This window comes from Tursiops truncatus, chromosome 9, assembly GCF_011762595.2.
Source record: "Tursiops truncatus isolate mTurTru1 chromosome 9, mTurTru1.mat.Y, whole genome shotgun sequence".
Lineage (NCBI taxonomy): Eukaryota > Metazoa > Chordata > Mammalia > Artiodactyla > Delphinidae > Tursiops > Tursiops truncatus.
Genome location: NC_047042.1, coordinates 9044680 through 9060220, shown reverse-complemented (window position 1 = coordinate 9060220; position 15541 = coordinate 9044680). Strand labels below are relative to the sequence as shown.

At 54.4% G+C, this 15541-nt stretch overlaps 2 protein-coding genes and 2 non-coding genes across 10 annotated transcripts in view; 1 reads left to right on the top strand and 3 right to left on the bottom strand.

Annotated features, from left to right (window-relative positions):
* Positions 1–4265: 4265 nt before the first annotated feature.
* Positions 4266–14092, bottom strand: TBRG4 (transforming growth factor beta regulator 4). 6 transcript variants are annotated; one of them, XM_073809515.1, is made up of 11 exons: positions 13997–14092; positions 11578–12042; positions 9338–9661; positions 8561–8732; positions 8127–8284; positions 7404–7514; positions 6493–6637; positions 5890–6135; positions 5441–5552; positions 5213–5327; positions 4266–4558 (listed from the first exon to the last, which is right to left on the bottom strand). In XM_073809515.1, exons 2-11 carry the CDS (start codon positions 11989–11991, stop codon positions 4457–4459), a joined length of 1899 nt encoding a protein of 632 aa, XP_073665616.1. In that variant the 5' UTR covers positions 11992–12042; positions 13997–14092; the 3' UTR covers positions 4266–4456. The 6 variants fall into 6 exon arrangements, 4 of the variants coding, with proteins under 4 accessions (XP_073665616.1, XP_033718706.1, XP_033718705.1 ...); XM_033862815.2 differs by having other exon boundaries at positions 13958–14051; XM_033862814.2 differs by lacking the exon at positions 13997–14092 and adding an exon at positions 13663–13767.
* Positions 8378–8511, bottom strand: LOC117313653 (small nucleolar RNA SNORA5). Its single transcript, XR_004528241.1, has one exon. It is a non-coding gene; the product is annotated as a small nucleolar RNA SNORA5 (small nucleolar RNA).
* On the bottom strand, positions 8898–9034 carry LOC117313654 (small nucleolar RNA SNORA5). Its single transcript, XR_004528242.1, has one exon. It is a non-coding gene; the product is annotated as a small nucleolar RNA SNORA5 (small nucleolar RNA).
* RAMP3 (receptor activity modifying protein 3) overlaps positions 14023–15541 on the top strand; it is a 68524-nt gene continuing 67005 nt past the window's right edge. For both annotated transcript variants that reach the window (XM_073809516.1, XM_073809517.1), the window contains exon 1: positions 14023–14163. In XM_073809516.1, coding sequence (XP_073665617.1) covers positions 14159–14163 — 5 coding nt within the window. In that variant the 5' untranslated portion in view covers positions 14023–14158. The remainder of the gene's footprint in view (positions 14164–15541) is intronic.

Genomic DNA, 15541 nt, shown 5'->3' with positions numbered 1-15541 from the left:
AAATCAGATTATGTGGTCTGCAGGTAACAGTGCTAAGAGGGATATTTACAGCACATCAGAAAAGGGGAAAGGTCTCAAATCAATCATCTAAGTTTCTACCTCAGGAAACTAGGAAAAGAAGGGCAAAATAAACCAAAACAAGCAGAAAGAAGGAAAGAGCAGAAATCAATGAAACTGAAAACAGGAAAACAACAGAGGAAATCAATGAAACAAAAAAGAATAGTTCTTTGGAAAATTGATAAACTTGCAAGATGGACAAAAATAGAGAAGACACAAATGACCAGTATGCAATGGGGGCTATAATGGTTAATTTTATGTGTTAACTTGACTGGGCTTAGGGATGCCCAGTTAGCCCGTTAAATGCTATTTCTGGGTGTGTATGTGAGGGCATCTCTGGAGATCAGCATCTAATTCAGTAGACTGAGTAGAGATCCGCCCTCACCAATGTGGGTGGGCATCAGCCCATCCGCTGGGGTGGGGTCAGAGAGAAACAAAAAATGAAGGAATGGTGGATTCACTCTCCTCGAGCTGGGACGTCCTTCTCCTACCCTCGGACATTGGACTCCAGGGCTGATACCAGTGACACGCCACCCCACACCCCTCCCCATTCTCAGGCTTTTGCACTTGGACTGGATTTATACCAATGACTATGGTTTTCCTGGTCCTCCAGCTTGAGAAATGCAAATCATGGGACTTCTCGGCCGTCATAACTGCAGAGCCAATTCCTGTAATAAATCTCCACTTACATTTTTCTCTCTCACATATTCTGCTAGCCCTGTTTCTCTGGAGAATGCTGACTAATAACAGGGCTACAGAGTCTGAGGGCATTTCAAGGATACTAAGGGAATGCTACCAGCAATGCTTATAAATTCACCAACTTTGAAGAAACGGACAATTACTTGAAAATTGAAATCTACCAAAAATTCAAACTAGATGAAATAGATAATACGAATAGTCCTAAAACCATGAAAGAAATTGAATTTGTAACTTAAAAAAAGCTTCCCCAAAGAAGTCTTCAGGCCCAGATAGTTTCACTGGAGTTCTACCAAGTACTTAAAGTAGAATTAACATCAATTTTAGACAATCACTTCCACAAAATAGGAGGAAACACTTCCTAACTCATTTTAGGAGACAAGAAATACCCTGATACCCAGACCACGCAAAGATAGTACCCAAAACAAACAAACAAAAACTACAGACCAATATCTTCCATGAACATAGGCACAAAAAGTCTAAAATATAAGCAAATCAAATCCAACAATGTATATAAAGAATTACACATCATGACCAAGTAGAATTTACTCCAGCTATGCAAGTGTGGTTCAACACTTGAACCCTATGTAACCCTCTACACCAACAGACTAAAGAAGAAAAATTATATATCAATGGATACAGAAAAAGCATTTGACATAGCCCATCAACCATTCAGATTAAAAAAAAAAACTTCTCAGCAAGTTAAAATAAACTTGATAAAAATCATATACAAAAGCCTTACAGCTAACATCACCCTTGGTGGTGAAAGACTGAATGCCTTCTAAGATTGGGAACAAGGCAGAGATGCCTGTTCTCAACAGAAGCTCCCCTCCCCCGCCCTTTTTTCAAACAGTGCTGGAAGTTCTAACCCCTGCAGTAAGGCAAGAAAAATAAGTAAAAAGCAGATGGACCTCAGAATGAAAGCATGAGGAGCTCCACTGACCAGCTCCCCAGTGAAAGCTGGTGAAAATTATAAAACAGGCAACATTTAAAGCTCCTGGAAAGGGTCTGAAGGGCAAATAGGTGAAGCAATAGCTATTCAAGATCTATGCTGGGAATTCCCTGGCGGTCCAGTGGTTAAGACTTTGTACTTCCACTGCAGGGGGAGTGGTTCCCCCCCCCCCCCCCCCCGCTGGGGGACTAAGATCCCGCATGCCACGTGGCACAGCCAAATAAAATAAAATATATGCAAATTTACGAAGAAAGCAGTCTAGAGTATTTGAGAATCCACCGTGTACAGAGTGGTGCGGCCAAGAACACAGGGCCCCTCGCCCCCTGCCCCTACCCTGGGGGGATGGGGGCTTTGGCACTTATTATCCTGCCCCCAGATACCCGCTGCTGGAGGTGAACCCCAGGCAAGTGTGGCCAAGAGGTGGGGCTCCCTTCTGTTTAGTCCCCACTTGTGGGAGAGAGACTCTGTTTCACCAAAATTGAGAACTTTTGTGTTTCAAAGGCCACCATCAAGAAAGTGAAAATATAGCCCACAGAATGGGAGAAAATATTTGCAAGTCATTTATCTGATAAGGGACTTGTTTCTAGAACGTATAAAGAACTCTTACAACCCAATAAGACAACCTAATTAAAAACTGGACGAAGGATCTGAATAGGTATTTCTCCAAAAATTATATGTAAATAGGCCATAAGCACATGAAAAGATATCATTAGTCATCATGGAAATGAAAATCAAAACCACAATGGGATAGCGCTTCATACCCACCAAGATGACTAGAATAAAACAACAGGTAAGTGTTCAACATCCCTAGCCATTAGGCAAATGCAAGTGAAAAGGTATCACTCCATACGCTCCAGAGTTGCTGCAGGAACCCCTGCGAACACCAAAGGCTGGCAGGGATGTGGAGGTCCTCACACTGCTGGTGGGACTGTAACATGGTACGGCACCCCCCGCACACACTGTGGCAGCTTCTTAAACAGCATAGAAATCCCATACGACCCAGCAGCTGTATTCCCGGGCACTCATCCCAGCGAAATGAAAGCTTAGGCTTACACAAACACCCACACACAGCGCTGAATCAGTCTAACAGCAGTAACCAGGAAGGACCTACTGGATGAAACGCCACAGAATGGTGCCCGTGAAGAAACCCAGTATCTAAAGGTTGTATACTGTATGATTCCTCTATAGAACATTCTCCAAGTGACAAAACACATGGAGGACAGGTTGGCAGCTGCGGGTTAGCTGAGAACAAGGTGGAGGTACGAGCATAAAGGACAACATACCGTGTCCTGGTGGTGATGCACGTGTCCTGCATGTGGACCCTTATTCCCGTCAGTGTCCTGGTGTGACATGTGCCAGAGCTCTACAAGATGTCACCTTTGGGGAAACTGGTAGGGGCACGAGAGACCACTGTGTAGTTCCTTACAACTGCAGAGAAGCTGTTAAAGCACCTCAGATAGAAGCCAGAGATCCTGGTGAACAGGACGAGCTCTTTCCTCGCTGGGAGCCCCCAGAGGCGCCCCCGCTGGCCCAGCCCCGCGCCCTTGTCCACACTCGCCCTTCACTGTGCAGTGCTCCCTGCTCCCTCATCTTGCCTGGGCTTGGACTCAGCAGCTTCAGAAAGCCATCTTGGCTGCCCTTGTCTCTGGGTGAAGAACCCCCACCTGCCTGTGCAAGTGACAAGGACCCACGTCCTGTGCGCTGGTGTCCGATGGTTCCCCCGCTACCCCAATGCCTGTGTGCCTCACTCTCTGAGGGATCGCTTTGGAGGGAGCGGGGAACAGCTGGGATGGGGACCCACAGGGGCGAGATGGCCCTTCTCCTCTGCTCAGCCCCACTCACACCAGCCTCTCTCCACTCTGTACTGCTGGGGGGCACATGATACTGCCCTGTCTCCAGCAAAGTCTCCTGTGAGGGACTGCAAGAAAGCCCTTTTTTTTTGGCCATGCTGCGTGGCTTGTGGGATCTTAGTTACCCAACGAGGGATTGAACCCTGGCCCCCAGCTGTGGAAGTGTGGAGTCCTAACCACTAGACCGCCAAGGAATCCGGAGAATGCCTATTTCTTTCCAGCATCTGGGGGCGCTGCTGCTGGTGTGGTGAAGGGGCCTGGGCTACGCAGGCAGACAGTTCCCACAATGGCAGCATGACACCACGGCACTCTGGTCTGGGTGTAAGGATAGCAAGGGGTCTCTTCCGGCCCCAGTGTCAGTCAAGTGCACGCCTGTCTTCTACTCAGAGCCAGTGCCTCCTGAGTGACTGGCCTTATGCCACGTGGCAGTGTAGGCCGTCAGGGTCCCCCACTCTCCCAAGACCATCGGATGGGAGGGGAACTCCCAAGACGACTGTCATCAGTAACCACACCATGATTAGAACCCCAAGCCATGCACTGAAAACCCCATTGCCCCCCCGCCGGGAAGGTCCTCGTGTGCTGAGGTTCAGCACTGCAGGACTCAGCCTGTGCTGGGGCTGACTGCCAGCCCTGAGCAACAGGCCAGCCGTGCACGAATGTACACAAGAAGGGTCCTCCGTGGGTGGCAGAGAAGCTGGTACAGACAGGCAGCTGATTAAAGATTTATTACCCATGAAAGAACGACCTGCCACTCAGAGATGCTGGCCACCAGCCCACTTCCGGCCAAGGTCCTGCACTGAGGTTTGTCCTCGGGCGTGCCACCTCTGGCCCACCAGTGCTCGTGGCTAGGCCTCCAGGGGAGTCCGGCCCCCTGGTCACACAGTCCTTGCTACGGGACAGGTTACTTGGCCAGCTCCTCTGCCACTGCTTTGCGCATCTTGTCCTTGAGGTAGGCGCTCTTCTGCCATTCAGACTTAAGTTCCAGCCACTCGTAGTATGGGACCTGGGGAGGCAGGAGACAAGTCAGGGCAGGCGGGGACCCCTGTCCCGCCTGCTGCCCTGCACACCACACCCCTGGCCTCCAAATCCCGAAGGAAGAAGCCCACGGAGCTGCCGCAGCATGGGTGGGGAAGAGACCCTGACTTGGTCAGTGCTCAGAGCTGCAGGGGCCCACGGCTACACAGGACCAAGAGCAGCCTCTAGATTTTAAAAGTTGTACCGAAAGCAAAACAAAAAACTCAACAGGAGAGTCACTCATGTGAATCTCCGGCCCCTAACAGGACAGCCTGCTCCCGTGGCACAAGTCTCTGCAGTGAAAAGCTGGAGCCAGGCCCCAGGGCCGGAGCACAGCAGAACCCTGGCTGAGGCACACGTCGGCACGCGGACCTGGGCACCTGGCTGCTCTTACCCCGTCTAAGACTAAGAGGCCCTGGCTGTGGAGATGGGAACAGTGCCTATGGCATCAGATACTTAAAAGCTGTGTGACATTGAGAAAGATACAACACCCTTTCAAACTTCCCTTTTCTCACGTGAAGGGGGAATCCCAACATGGCTGACCTCAAGAGCTGGGGTCCGCGTGAGCACTGGCTCCTCCCATAACCCGACCGGGCTGGAGGCTTCTCCCTGTGCAGTCACCACCCACCCAACAGATACTCACATCGACCAGCAGGAAGCCAGCGGCCAGCAGGTGACGCCGGGCCAGCACGAAGCGCCCCAGTAAGTCTTTGCTCCTGCTGTTGAAGTTGGGGAACTCCCAGCGCAGGAAGGCCAGCCTGCAGGAAGAGGGGCGCTGTGGGTGCTGACAGCTCTCCTAGGCCCCTGGAGGGAAGAGCGAATGCTGAGGAGCCAAGTGCACGTGGCCCCCGAGGCTTGTGTGGTCGCTCACCTCTTGGCCCCCGGGGGTAGTGGCTGGCTGCCAGAGGGCAGGGCGAGATGAGGGGCCACAAAGGCCCTCAGGGGCAGGAGCTGGCTGTCGGTGTCCAGCAGCACCTCAGCATCTAGGGAGAGCACGGAATGAAAACGTGTTGGGGACTGTCCCCTGGCGTCCAACTGGGCTGACAGCCCCGCCCCTACGATGGATGAACAGAGACCCTGGAGAGCAGAGGGGGCAGGTTTAGAACAGTCCCCAGATGGGACTGCTGGGAGGGGGAAGGGGGGGAGGGGAGGGGGAGGGGAGGGGAGGGAGAAGGGGGGAGGGGAGGGGAGGGGAGGGGGGAGGGGGAGGGGGGAGGGGGAGGGGAGGGGAGGGGAGGGAGAAGAGGGGAGGGGAGGGGGAGGGGGAGGGGGGAGGGGGAGGGGAGGGGAGGGGAGGGGAGGGGAGGGGAGGGCCCTCACCCAGAACCCAGCCATACTGCGTGGCCACCATGAAGCTGCCCTTGTCGGCACTCCCCAGCAGCCCCTTCAGCGTCTCCTGTAGTTCCTTCTGCAAGGGGGTCACCTTCCTGTCAAGGGCCGAGGGCCTGGGGACCAAGGCTGAGGCTGGCAAAAGGGGGCCCGTGTACTCGGGGTGCTCCAGCTGGGCAGTGGCATTGATATGGAGCAGCTTCTGGAAGGTGCTTTGATCCTTTGGCGACTCGACACCTAACGGTAGAGGATGGAGAGAAAGGGGAGGAGCTAGCGGAGGGCCAGGAGGAAGACGGTGGAGGGACACGGGGGCCAGGTGGGAGAGCCAGAGGCACCCCTCACCCAAGTCTCACCCTGGACTCTCGGCCAGGAGCAGCGGGAAGAGGGTCTGCCGGTCACCCACTAGGAGTGGACAGAGAAGGAGCAGATGCTGGGTGAGCCCGGGCTTGCCCAGTCTCCCGGATGGTGAGTGGAGCCCTGAGGCTCCCAGGCGCCCTCCTGGCTCAAGGCTGGGGCGGTACTTGGGATGGGGTGGGGGATGCACAGGGGGCTTGCCATCACTCAGGAGAGGGAGGAATACCCCCCACCGCTCACCTAGAAACTGGGTGTGAAACTCAGGGTGGAGCACAGCCTGCAGCTCGGCCTCCAGCACCTGCTGCAGCACACACAGGGCCCACACCACGTCCACCTGCAGGGCTGGCTCCAGGCCCGCCAGCTCTGACCCCAGCTTCTCATGCACCTGGGCAAGGACGGGGTGGGGTGGGGAAAGCAGGTTTGCTCCGTGGCCGCAGGCATCCCTGGGTGGGCAGCACCTGGAGCTGCGTTATGACCTGGCCACGCTGAGGCCCGAGGGGGTGATGGGGAGCAACGCTGGCCCAGGTGCTCTTGGTCAGGCTTGGGGCACCCCTGGTGGAAGGTACCAGAAACCCTCCTCATCCCTTAGGCCCAATCTGGACAGCAGCTGTGTTCCCCCCGCTGCCCCTCCCACTGGCAGGGACCTATGGCACAAAACCACGTCTCCTGCACAGGGGAGGTATTTCTGGCCCTGAGAAGAGTTAGAGATTATGAAAGGGGAAGCAGCTGGCTGGCTGGGGCAGTGCCCACCGCGGGGCCCTAGGGTCATACCCAGTCCACTCACAGGATGCTCTCACCCCTGCAAGTGGATTGAGGTCTCTGAGCCCCAACAGGGCATTGAGGGAGCCCTAGGAAGCAAGAGCAAGGGTCCCCCAGCCCTACTGCACAGTGAGCCGTCGGATGCCCTCCTGACCCTTGGCTGCCATGCTGGATTTTGCGTGTCTCGTCCCCAGACAATCCCTGGGACGCCTGGCTCTAGCCAGCTCCTTCCACGTGCCCATGCCGGGCCTTCCTCCTTACTGCCTACACCCGGGGCCCCTCAGCACATATCCGGTCTCTTCCCTCCCTCCCACTCAGTCCCGAGCTGCTCCAAGGAGGGCTGAGCATCCGAGGCAGGGCGAGTATAGGAGCTGGGGGCGTGAAGACTGTACCAGGCTGAAGAATGGATCCTCCCGTTCTGGGCGGAAGTTCACACGGGCAAAAGCCAGGAGCATGTTGTACAGGTGTGGCAGAGTGATGCTCCGGGCTCTGTCCAGGACGTGCTGGGCCGGTCAGGTAGGACAGAAAGGCCGGATGAGAGGTGCCCGGTGGCCAGTGCCCCATGCAGACCTGGCCCTCCCCCAGAGCCCATGAGCTCCCAGCCCCAAGGGGTAATTTACACAGGGCAGTGGGCAGAGGGCCAGACCCTATCCTCCCAGAGGCAATCACACACACAAAAGGCCCCTGACGGCAGCTTTAGAAATACTCCTCAGCCTACAAACACAGTTTCAACCTGTTGCACATAAACCTAAGTGCAAACATCCTCTTTCTTCACAACTCCATTCTGGGGTAGCTGGAAGTTCAGGGAGAGTTCTGAGTGGATTCTCAGCCTCGCTGTCTACACTGCTCCCCACACAGCTAGCCAAAGACAGACAAAAACTCCTATGAAGTTTGGTGAAAGAATGGAAGAAACCGTTTACAACTATATTTTCTTTCACTACTAAATCGTATCATTTCTCTCCAATAAGCCAGAATAAGGACTCCATGTTTGCCACCAGGAAGTGTTTCCAGGCCGGAGGGGGCTCCCTAATGGAATGACCAGGGAGCCGGCTTACGCAGGGGGTCAGGCACAGAAGGCCCTCAAAGCCAGGCCTCAGGCCTGCACCCCAGCTCACCTGGGCAAAGGCCTCAAACAGGGGCAGATTGAGCCACTTAAGGAAGGCAAAGGACTTGGTGCAGCGGGCCACCTCGCTGGACGTCAGGCTAGGAGTGTGGGGCAACAAGTCTGCAGCCAAGCGCTGGAACACCTGCGTCTGGTGGAAGCCGAGTTTGCCTTGGGGACAGAGCCCGAGATTTAACTGGTGAGGATCGGCAGGCCACCCTCAGGCCCACCCGCCACCCACCCTGGTCTCAAGAAGCAAGAGCTTGGTGTCTGTAACCAAATTTATCCCTGAGGCCCAGCAGAGAGGATCAGGGCCCGTGAGTCACAGTGTTTCTGTGGCAGCCTTTTAGGCCAGTGCCCGCCACGGTGAGGCAGGCACCGAATTTGACACAGCTGCGGCCAGAGCTCAGCCCCCGCCCCACTCTGCTCTCCGCGCACAGGGCTCACCATAGGCGTAGGCCAGGTCTAGGAGGATGCCTTTCGTCAGGGGGAAGGGCTTCTGGACCAGGTGGTACGAGATGGCCCGCAGCAAGGGCACCGACCGCCGGTTCTGAGCTGCCAATGTCACCAGCACCTTCCGCAGCTCCTCGGGGCCAAAATGCTCCACCAGCTCCAGGCACTGTCAACCACAGCCGGCAGGGTCAGCTCGACGGCCCGAGGGCCAGGGGTCCCATGCAGTGCAGGCCCTGCGAGACAGTAACTGGGCCTGAGCTTACTAAACACAGGCCCCACCCGTGCAGGGCCTGCCCCCACGCCCACCGCAGGGAGCCCCCAGACGGGGGCGCCATGTCTGCAGCCAAACTTATCCCCAGGCCCCAGGGCAGGGGACCCGGGGCCCATGAGCTGCGGAGCTTGCTGTAGCAGTCATCTGGGCCAGCCCCCGCTACCACGGGAACAGGGGCTGAATTTGACTAGACTGCAGCGCTGGGGGTGGAGCAGGGGGTGGGCAGGCGTGGAGTCTCTAGGAAGCACTAGCCGGAGGCTGAGCCACTGGGGCGGCCCAGGACACACTTCAGGAGTTGCCGGCCATGCCACCTCCAGGTTATGTGCAAGACGCAATTTTGGAGGAATACAAAGGAGTGGGGTTCAGGCTCTGCACCCCCCTGGATCCTTGGAGGAGCCAGTGGGTGCGGAGAGCTGCCTCCAGCTGTCTGAAGCGTCAGTCCCTCCAATGCCATGCCCCAGACTCTGGACAGAAGCTGCCAGGGCTCTGGATCCCAGTACCTTGTCCTCCAGGCGGGTCATCAGAGACTCGGAGAGGTGCCCCGTCTTCATCATCATGGCCACCAGCATGCGGCTGTCATCGATTTCTGCCCAGCGCCGCTCCAGCTGCACCAGCAGCTCGGCCAGCAGCTCCTGGGAGTCCTGCTCCTGCATGTAGTTGGCGCTGGACTCGGCCAGGAAGGCCAGGTGCTTGTACTTCAGCCTGCGCATGCGCCAGCGGACCTCCTGTTCCACCGACCGCAGCTCCTTGGAGGTGGGGGGAAGGCCCAGTGCATAGAGGCTCCGGAGCAGCTTCACGAGGGTCCCATGCCAGACTGCAGTGATCTGGGTGGGGGGACACAGGCAAGGTCACACCCGGGACCCTGCTGACCCTGTGCTGTCACAGAGCGGGCCGACGCTCCAAGCTGGTGGCTGCCTCCCTAGAAGCAGCTCCCCACCTGTCACTTACGCGGGCGCACCAGGCTGCTCCTCCCTCACAGCCTGTCTGGGCCAGCAGGCCCACCACAGCGCTCCCTGCAGGGTGTGTCTCCAGGCCTCAGGGGAGTACGGGGGCCACTCGGGGAGCCCTCTGGTCCCACCCTCAGGGAAGGCAGTATTCAGTAGCTGAGCAGGGCTCTGTTGTCTGCGGCGCTAAGGCCCTTAACTCTGCCACTCTGCAAATCTCCTGAGCCCTCATCTGTGAAATGGGGCTGCACTGCTGAGAGGGGGAGCTGAAATCACACACACGTGAGGGGCAAACAAAAAAGCTGTTGTGTGAAAGGCCGGGCAGAAGGAGAAAAGTATGCGGGACTTCCCTGGCAGTCCAGTGGTTAGGACCCTGCGCTTCCACTGCAGGGGCCGGGTTCAGTCCCTGGTTTGGGGAACTAAGATCCCACAAGCTGCGTGGTGCAGCAAAACAAAAAATAGGTATGAATTTGATCTCAGCATCACATGAGCCTCCAGTGGCTCCTGCTTTTTCTGCAGATTTCCCTGAAGTAGGAAGGCTCTTTAAAAGAAATCTTGTTCACTGCTTACATTTCTAAATACTTTGTTCCTGGTTCATTACTAGTTTGTAATTTTGTTACAATGTAATTTGTTACAATGTAATTTTGTTCCAAATGTTCAGCCTTGTCTCTAAAGCTTACTTTGTGTGTAAGATGTTCAATGAATAACAACTAGAATTATAGTCTTAGAAAAAGAAGGAATCTACTTAATTTTTGAGTTATATTCTCAGTAAGAAATAAAGCTCTACTGTGACCTGCACATACACACTTAACTAAGAAAAAAAGTTCCACGAAACACTTCCCTTACTACATGTGAACTGTTTTCTACATTACTCTATCTCATTAAAAACACTTGGCCACTTCCACTACACTTTCATAACCTACAGTTTGAAAAATTTCATTTAATGTGGTCCCTTCCTTGAGCTGCAAGTCTCCTCCTCACCATCCCTGACAAGTGGACACTGGGCCTCGCCCTTCTGAAGCAGCCAGGGGGAGGGTCTGTACCTCTCTGCTGCGCCCCAGGCCCTCTGGCTCCAGCAGACCCCATGGAGCCACGGGAAGAGTCTGCATGAAGGGAGTCCTTCCTCACACGGAACACAAACTGGGTAGAGTCCTGCCCCCAATCCCTGCCACACACAGGTCCCTTCTCTCCACGCTCCACCTTTAAGGATCTGATCGGATAACGCCCATGGGCAGCTCAAGTTTCTGAGATCCTCTGCTAGTCACCCCTCATCTCCTCCAGCTTCAAGAGTGTTTCCCCCGTCAGCCACACACTGAGTGGGGGCTATGCAAGCCAAGACTGCAGGGCGAGGGGGAAAGCCCCCAAGGCATTGAGAAGAACCATGCTCCATCCTTCTGCTTCTATTTACTGTGTCTGAGTTGCTTATCTGTAAGATGAGGACAGCAATGTTCACCTAACAGACCTGCTGTGAGGATTAACAAGAGAAAGCAGACCTAATTGGGAAGGAAATCCAAAAAAGAGGAATTATGTGTATTTGAATAGCTAATTCACTTTGCTGTACAGCAGAAACTACGGTGTAAAGCAACTATATTCTAATAATAATTAATTTTAAAAAAGAGAAGAAACACATTAAAGTACTTTGGAATCTATAAAATGAAAAAATACCACTGGACGTGGAGGGCCTGAACACACAGCAGAGCTCCTGTCTACACCCGGAAAGTGACTGGATGCTTCGGACTCCGGGGCCTCTGCTGTTTTCTGCTTGTTGAACCTGCAGGAAGGGCTCTCGAACCCACCTGGCTGTTGACAAGATGGAGAAGTTGCCGAAAGCGGGCATCCTGTATGAGCAAGGCTTTGTCTTTCGGCTTCTCAGACAGCAGGCGAGAGAGCTGGATGAGCGTGAGGGCGGCGTGGTTCTCGTGCAGACAGTGTCCGCCACCCAGAAGCTCCAGGAGCTCCTCTGGCCTGGTGGCCTTCTCGATGAGCTGGTCCACCTCCTGGCGCTCAGGGTAAGGAGTAAACACCTGTTCCTTCTCCACAAGCTCTGACAAAGGACCTGGGAGGCGGGAGCTGGATGAGGTAGCCGAGGACGTCAGAGGCTTCTGGGCTCTCCGGGCGAGTCTCAGCTGGCCAACCGCGGACACGGCAGGGGCCAGACGGGTGGCTTCCCTCAGGAAGCACGTGCATCGCTTCACCAGCCGAGCAGCCATGGCGGCCTGGGGGGCGGGGAGAGAAGCCTCCTAGCAAGTGACTCCAAAGCCCTGAAGAGAAAAAGAACAGAGAAGGGAGTGGTGCAGAGGCAGTTCCCGACTCCCAAACACAACAGAAGAACCAGACAAATGAAAAGGAATCATAAGGACTTCCCTGGTGGTGCAGTGGTTAAGAATCCACCTGCCAATGCAGGGGACACGGTTCAATCCCTGGTCCGAGAAGATCCCACATGCCACAGAGCAACTAAGCCCACGCGCCACAACTACTGAAGCCCATGTGCCTAGAGCCCATGCTCCGCAACAAGAGAAGCCACCGCAATGAGAAGCCCGTGCACCGCAATGAAGAGTAGCCCCCGCTCGCCCCAACTAGAGAAAGCCCGCACGCAGCAACGAAGACCCAACGCAGCCAAAAATAAATAAATAAAATAAATTTATTAAAAAAATAAAGAGTCACAGCCACACTCCCCATAAACCAGCCCAAACCTCTCCTTCCTGACTGACCGTGCGCATGCAGCAGCGTTTTCTGAAGCAAAAATCTCAGAGGACTTCTGCTTCAGTACATGATATAACCAAATAACAAGACTTAGGAGCATCACTTAGGAGCTTGGGCTGGAGGGTTTCCAGTCCTGGCTGTAGAATCACCTAGGGAATGGCTCAACACCTCAGAATCCCAGGCCCGATGCAAGACCTCGAGTGGGAGTCTCTGCACACAGGGCTTGAACAGCGTCCCCCCCCCCCCCCCACTTTTTGAATTTTTAAAAGTACGCAGGATTAAAAATTATTGACTTACGGAGACGATGAGACAGGATATTTTAAATTAGACTACTCATGGAAAACCCTGGACATATCATCCACATATACATCCCACAGCTTCTGTGGATGTTATTTTAATACTTACAGATGGTGAGTGAGCCTCCCCAAACCAAGCTACACTGTTACTCATCGACCTACTAAACACACACGCACACAGAGACGCACACAGAGACACACACACACACACACACACACACACACTTTCCAAGGGCAAACCTCCTGAACCAATCATAAAAAGCACTTCACAACATGGCCCAGAACTGTCTTCCCAGTTTTACCTGTTTTTCCTCCCTGGAACACACCCTCATTCTACACAGGCCTTGCACTTTCATTACACCTTGGCAGGGCAGGGCAAGGCCTACTGCCTCTTTTTTTTTAACCCCCCTTCATAGGGCCCGGAAAATCACCCCCCATCTTCCCGCACCCAGACAAAAAACGTTACCTCCTCCATGAATGTTACATATCCCGATGCAGCTGCTTTTAACAACTCTGTCCTGCTCACCAGCGTGAATAAATGACCTGGGTAAGGCACCCCGCCGGGGCACGATAAAAGGCGTTATAACCTGGGCCTCCCTCCTGCCAAAGCAGAGAGCGTGTTTGACCTTCGATTTCCGAGAACTTGGCCTGGGACATTTTATTTTTACGTGAGGTCACTGTTGTAGCTGTAGAAAGCTTAGATTAACTGTACATAAAGCAAGAGACTCAGAGAGGAGGAACACCGATCCAAGGGTAACATCCACCATCCACAGAGCCCCAACGGCGGGGAAGCACTGAAAACGTTCCCGACTAAAGACCGTCCTACGAGCTAGCGAGGAAAACAAGTTCAGAAGCCCAACTGGGATTTGTGGAAACACCAACCCAGAAGTTCGGCCCTCAGACGCAGAAAGAGAACGACTTGCACGAAGGCCAGCCAGCGACAGCGCGGAGGACCAGTGCGGGATCGCAGGCCGCCACGCTGGACCTCGGAAAAAGGGCGCGTGCGCACGAGCAGGCGAGGCTCTGGGCCGGGCCCGCCCCCACCACTGTGACCCCCGTCCCCCACCCCTACGCCCTGCGTCCCGTGCGCCCTCCCGGTCTCCTCTCCCGGCCACGCCCCCATGCCTTCAGGACCTAGGCTCGTCAGGACCCTCTTCCCCCCGGCCCCGAGACCTACGCCGCCACCACCGCCGCTAGCGCAAGAGCCCCGGCTGACCTCCATACGTCCCAGCACGGCCCTCGGCCTACGCTGCGCGGCGCGCTCTTTTACGTCACTCGGCGCGCCGCCGGAAGCGAGGCTCGTCGCCTGCCGCCCAGCCGGAAATCACTTCCGGTTCCTTTTTCCTGCTGGGGCGATGTTCGCTCAGGGCGCGGACAGATGAAGTGAGTGACACGCGCCGAGCAACTTCGGAAAAATGGGAGGGGCGGTGGGGAAGAATAAAGTGTGGAGAAACGGAGGCTGGGAGGCCTGGGGACCCTCTGGTCAGTACCCAGCCCTCATTCGGAGTATAGGAGGCGACGCTTTGTCGTCAGTGCGTGCTTCCCACCACCTCCCACCCCCGCGCCTTACCCGCGGGCTTCTCATTGCCTCTAGAGAAGCCCCGGCTGTAGACTGCCCAGGGCTGGGCTGTGGCACGCTGGGAAGGCCTCTCAGCGCAGGTGTGCGGAAATGTAGGCACAGATTGCCTAGATCTTGCAGTTTTTCCAAAAAAGAATCTAGGATTCTGGAATTTTATGTGCAGTCTCTTGACTTTTAAATATTGACGTTTACTTGTAAAAGAAACTGCGGGGTAAGCCAAGCAAGATGTATCTGAGTTGTGTACGTGGACTTGATTTATCTTTCTTCCTGCACGCCTTTTTTTTCTTTTTCGGTACGTGGTTCTCTTACCGCTGTGGCCCCTCCCGCTGCGGAGCACAGGCTCCGGACGCGCAGGTCGAGCGGCCATGGCTCACGGGCCCAGCCGCTCCGCGGCATGTGGGATCCCCCCAGACTGGGGCACGAACCTGCGTCCCCTGCATCGGCAGGCGGACTCTCAACCACTGCGCCACCGGGGAAGCCCTGCACGACTTTTTATTTCCATGGAATTAAGAATTGCTTTGTATTTTTGGCTTAAGATTCCAGGGACCTGCCTGGCGGTTTATTTTTAATTTAGTTTTTAAAAATAAACTTATTGGGCTTCCCTTCTCTTACTTTCTGTTCTTTATCTTATTTCTTGATTTATGCCCTTGTTTGGGTGGAGCAGATCCTTCAGTACCTCTGTGAGAAATGATGCAAAGGAGGTCAGTAAAGGCCTTGCAGGTCTGAAATGTCTTTATTATATCCTCCTGCTTGATTGATAGTGTGGCTGGGTGTTTTAGAAATCATTTCCTGATTTTGAAGCCTTGGTTACTCTGTGAGCCTCTAGCTTTCAAGCTTTTTGAGTTTATGTGGAGTCCAAAAATTGTACGTGAGGTGTTTTTTCGCCCGCCCTCCTTCCCTTCCTTCTTCTTTTTTCTTCCTGTTTCCTTCTCCTCTCCTCCATTCTTTTCCTTTTTTTTTTTTAATTTCTAAAGTGTGGAATCTAAATCTAAATCAGTGAACAAAGGATGTTGCAGCCATCAAGCCACTACAGCTGCCCCTTGATGGTGAGCCCTGAGGGGACTCAGGATGGGAACGAACAGGATACTGGCCCCAGATAGCTGAGGTGCATATCAAAGGAATGAATTCAATGAGCCCAGACTAGCATCTTCGCAGACATAAAAAGTGCTAAATTAATTAACT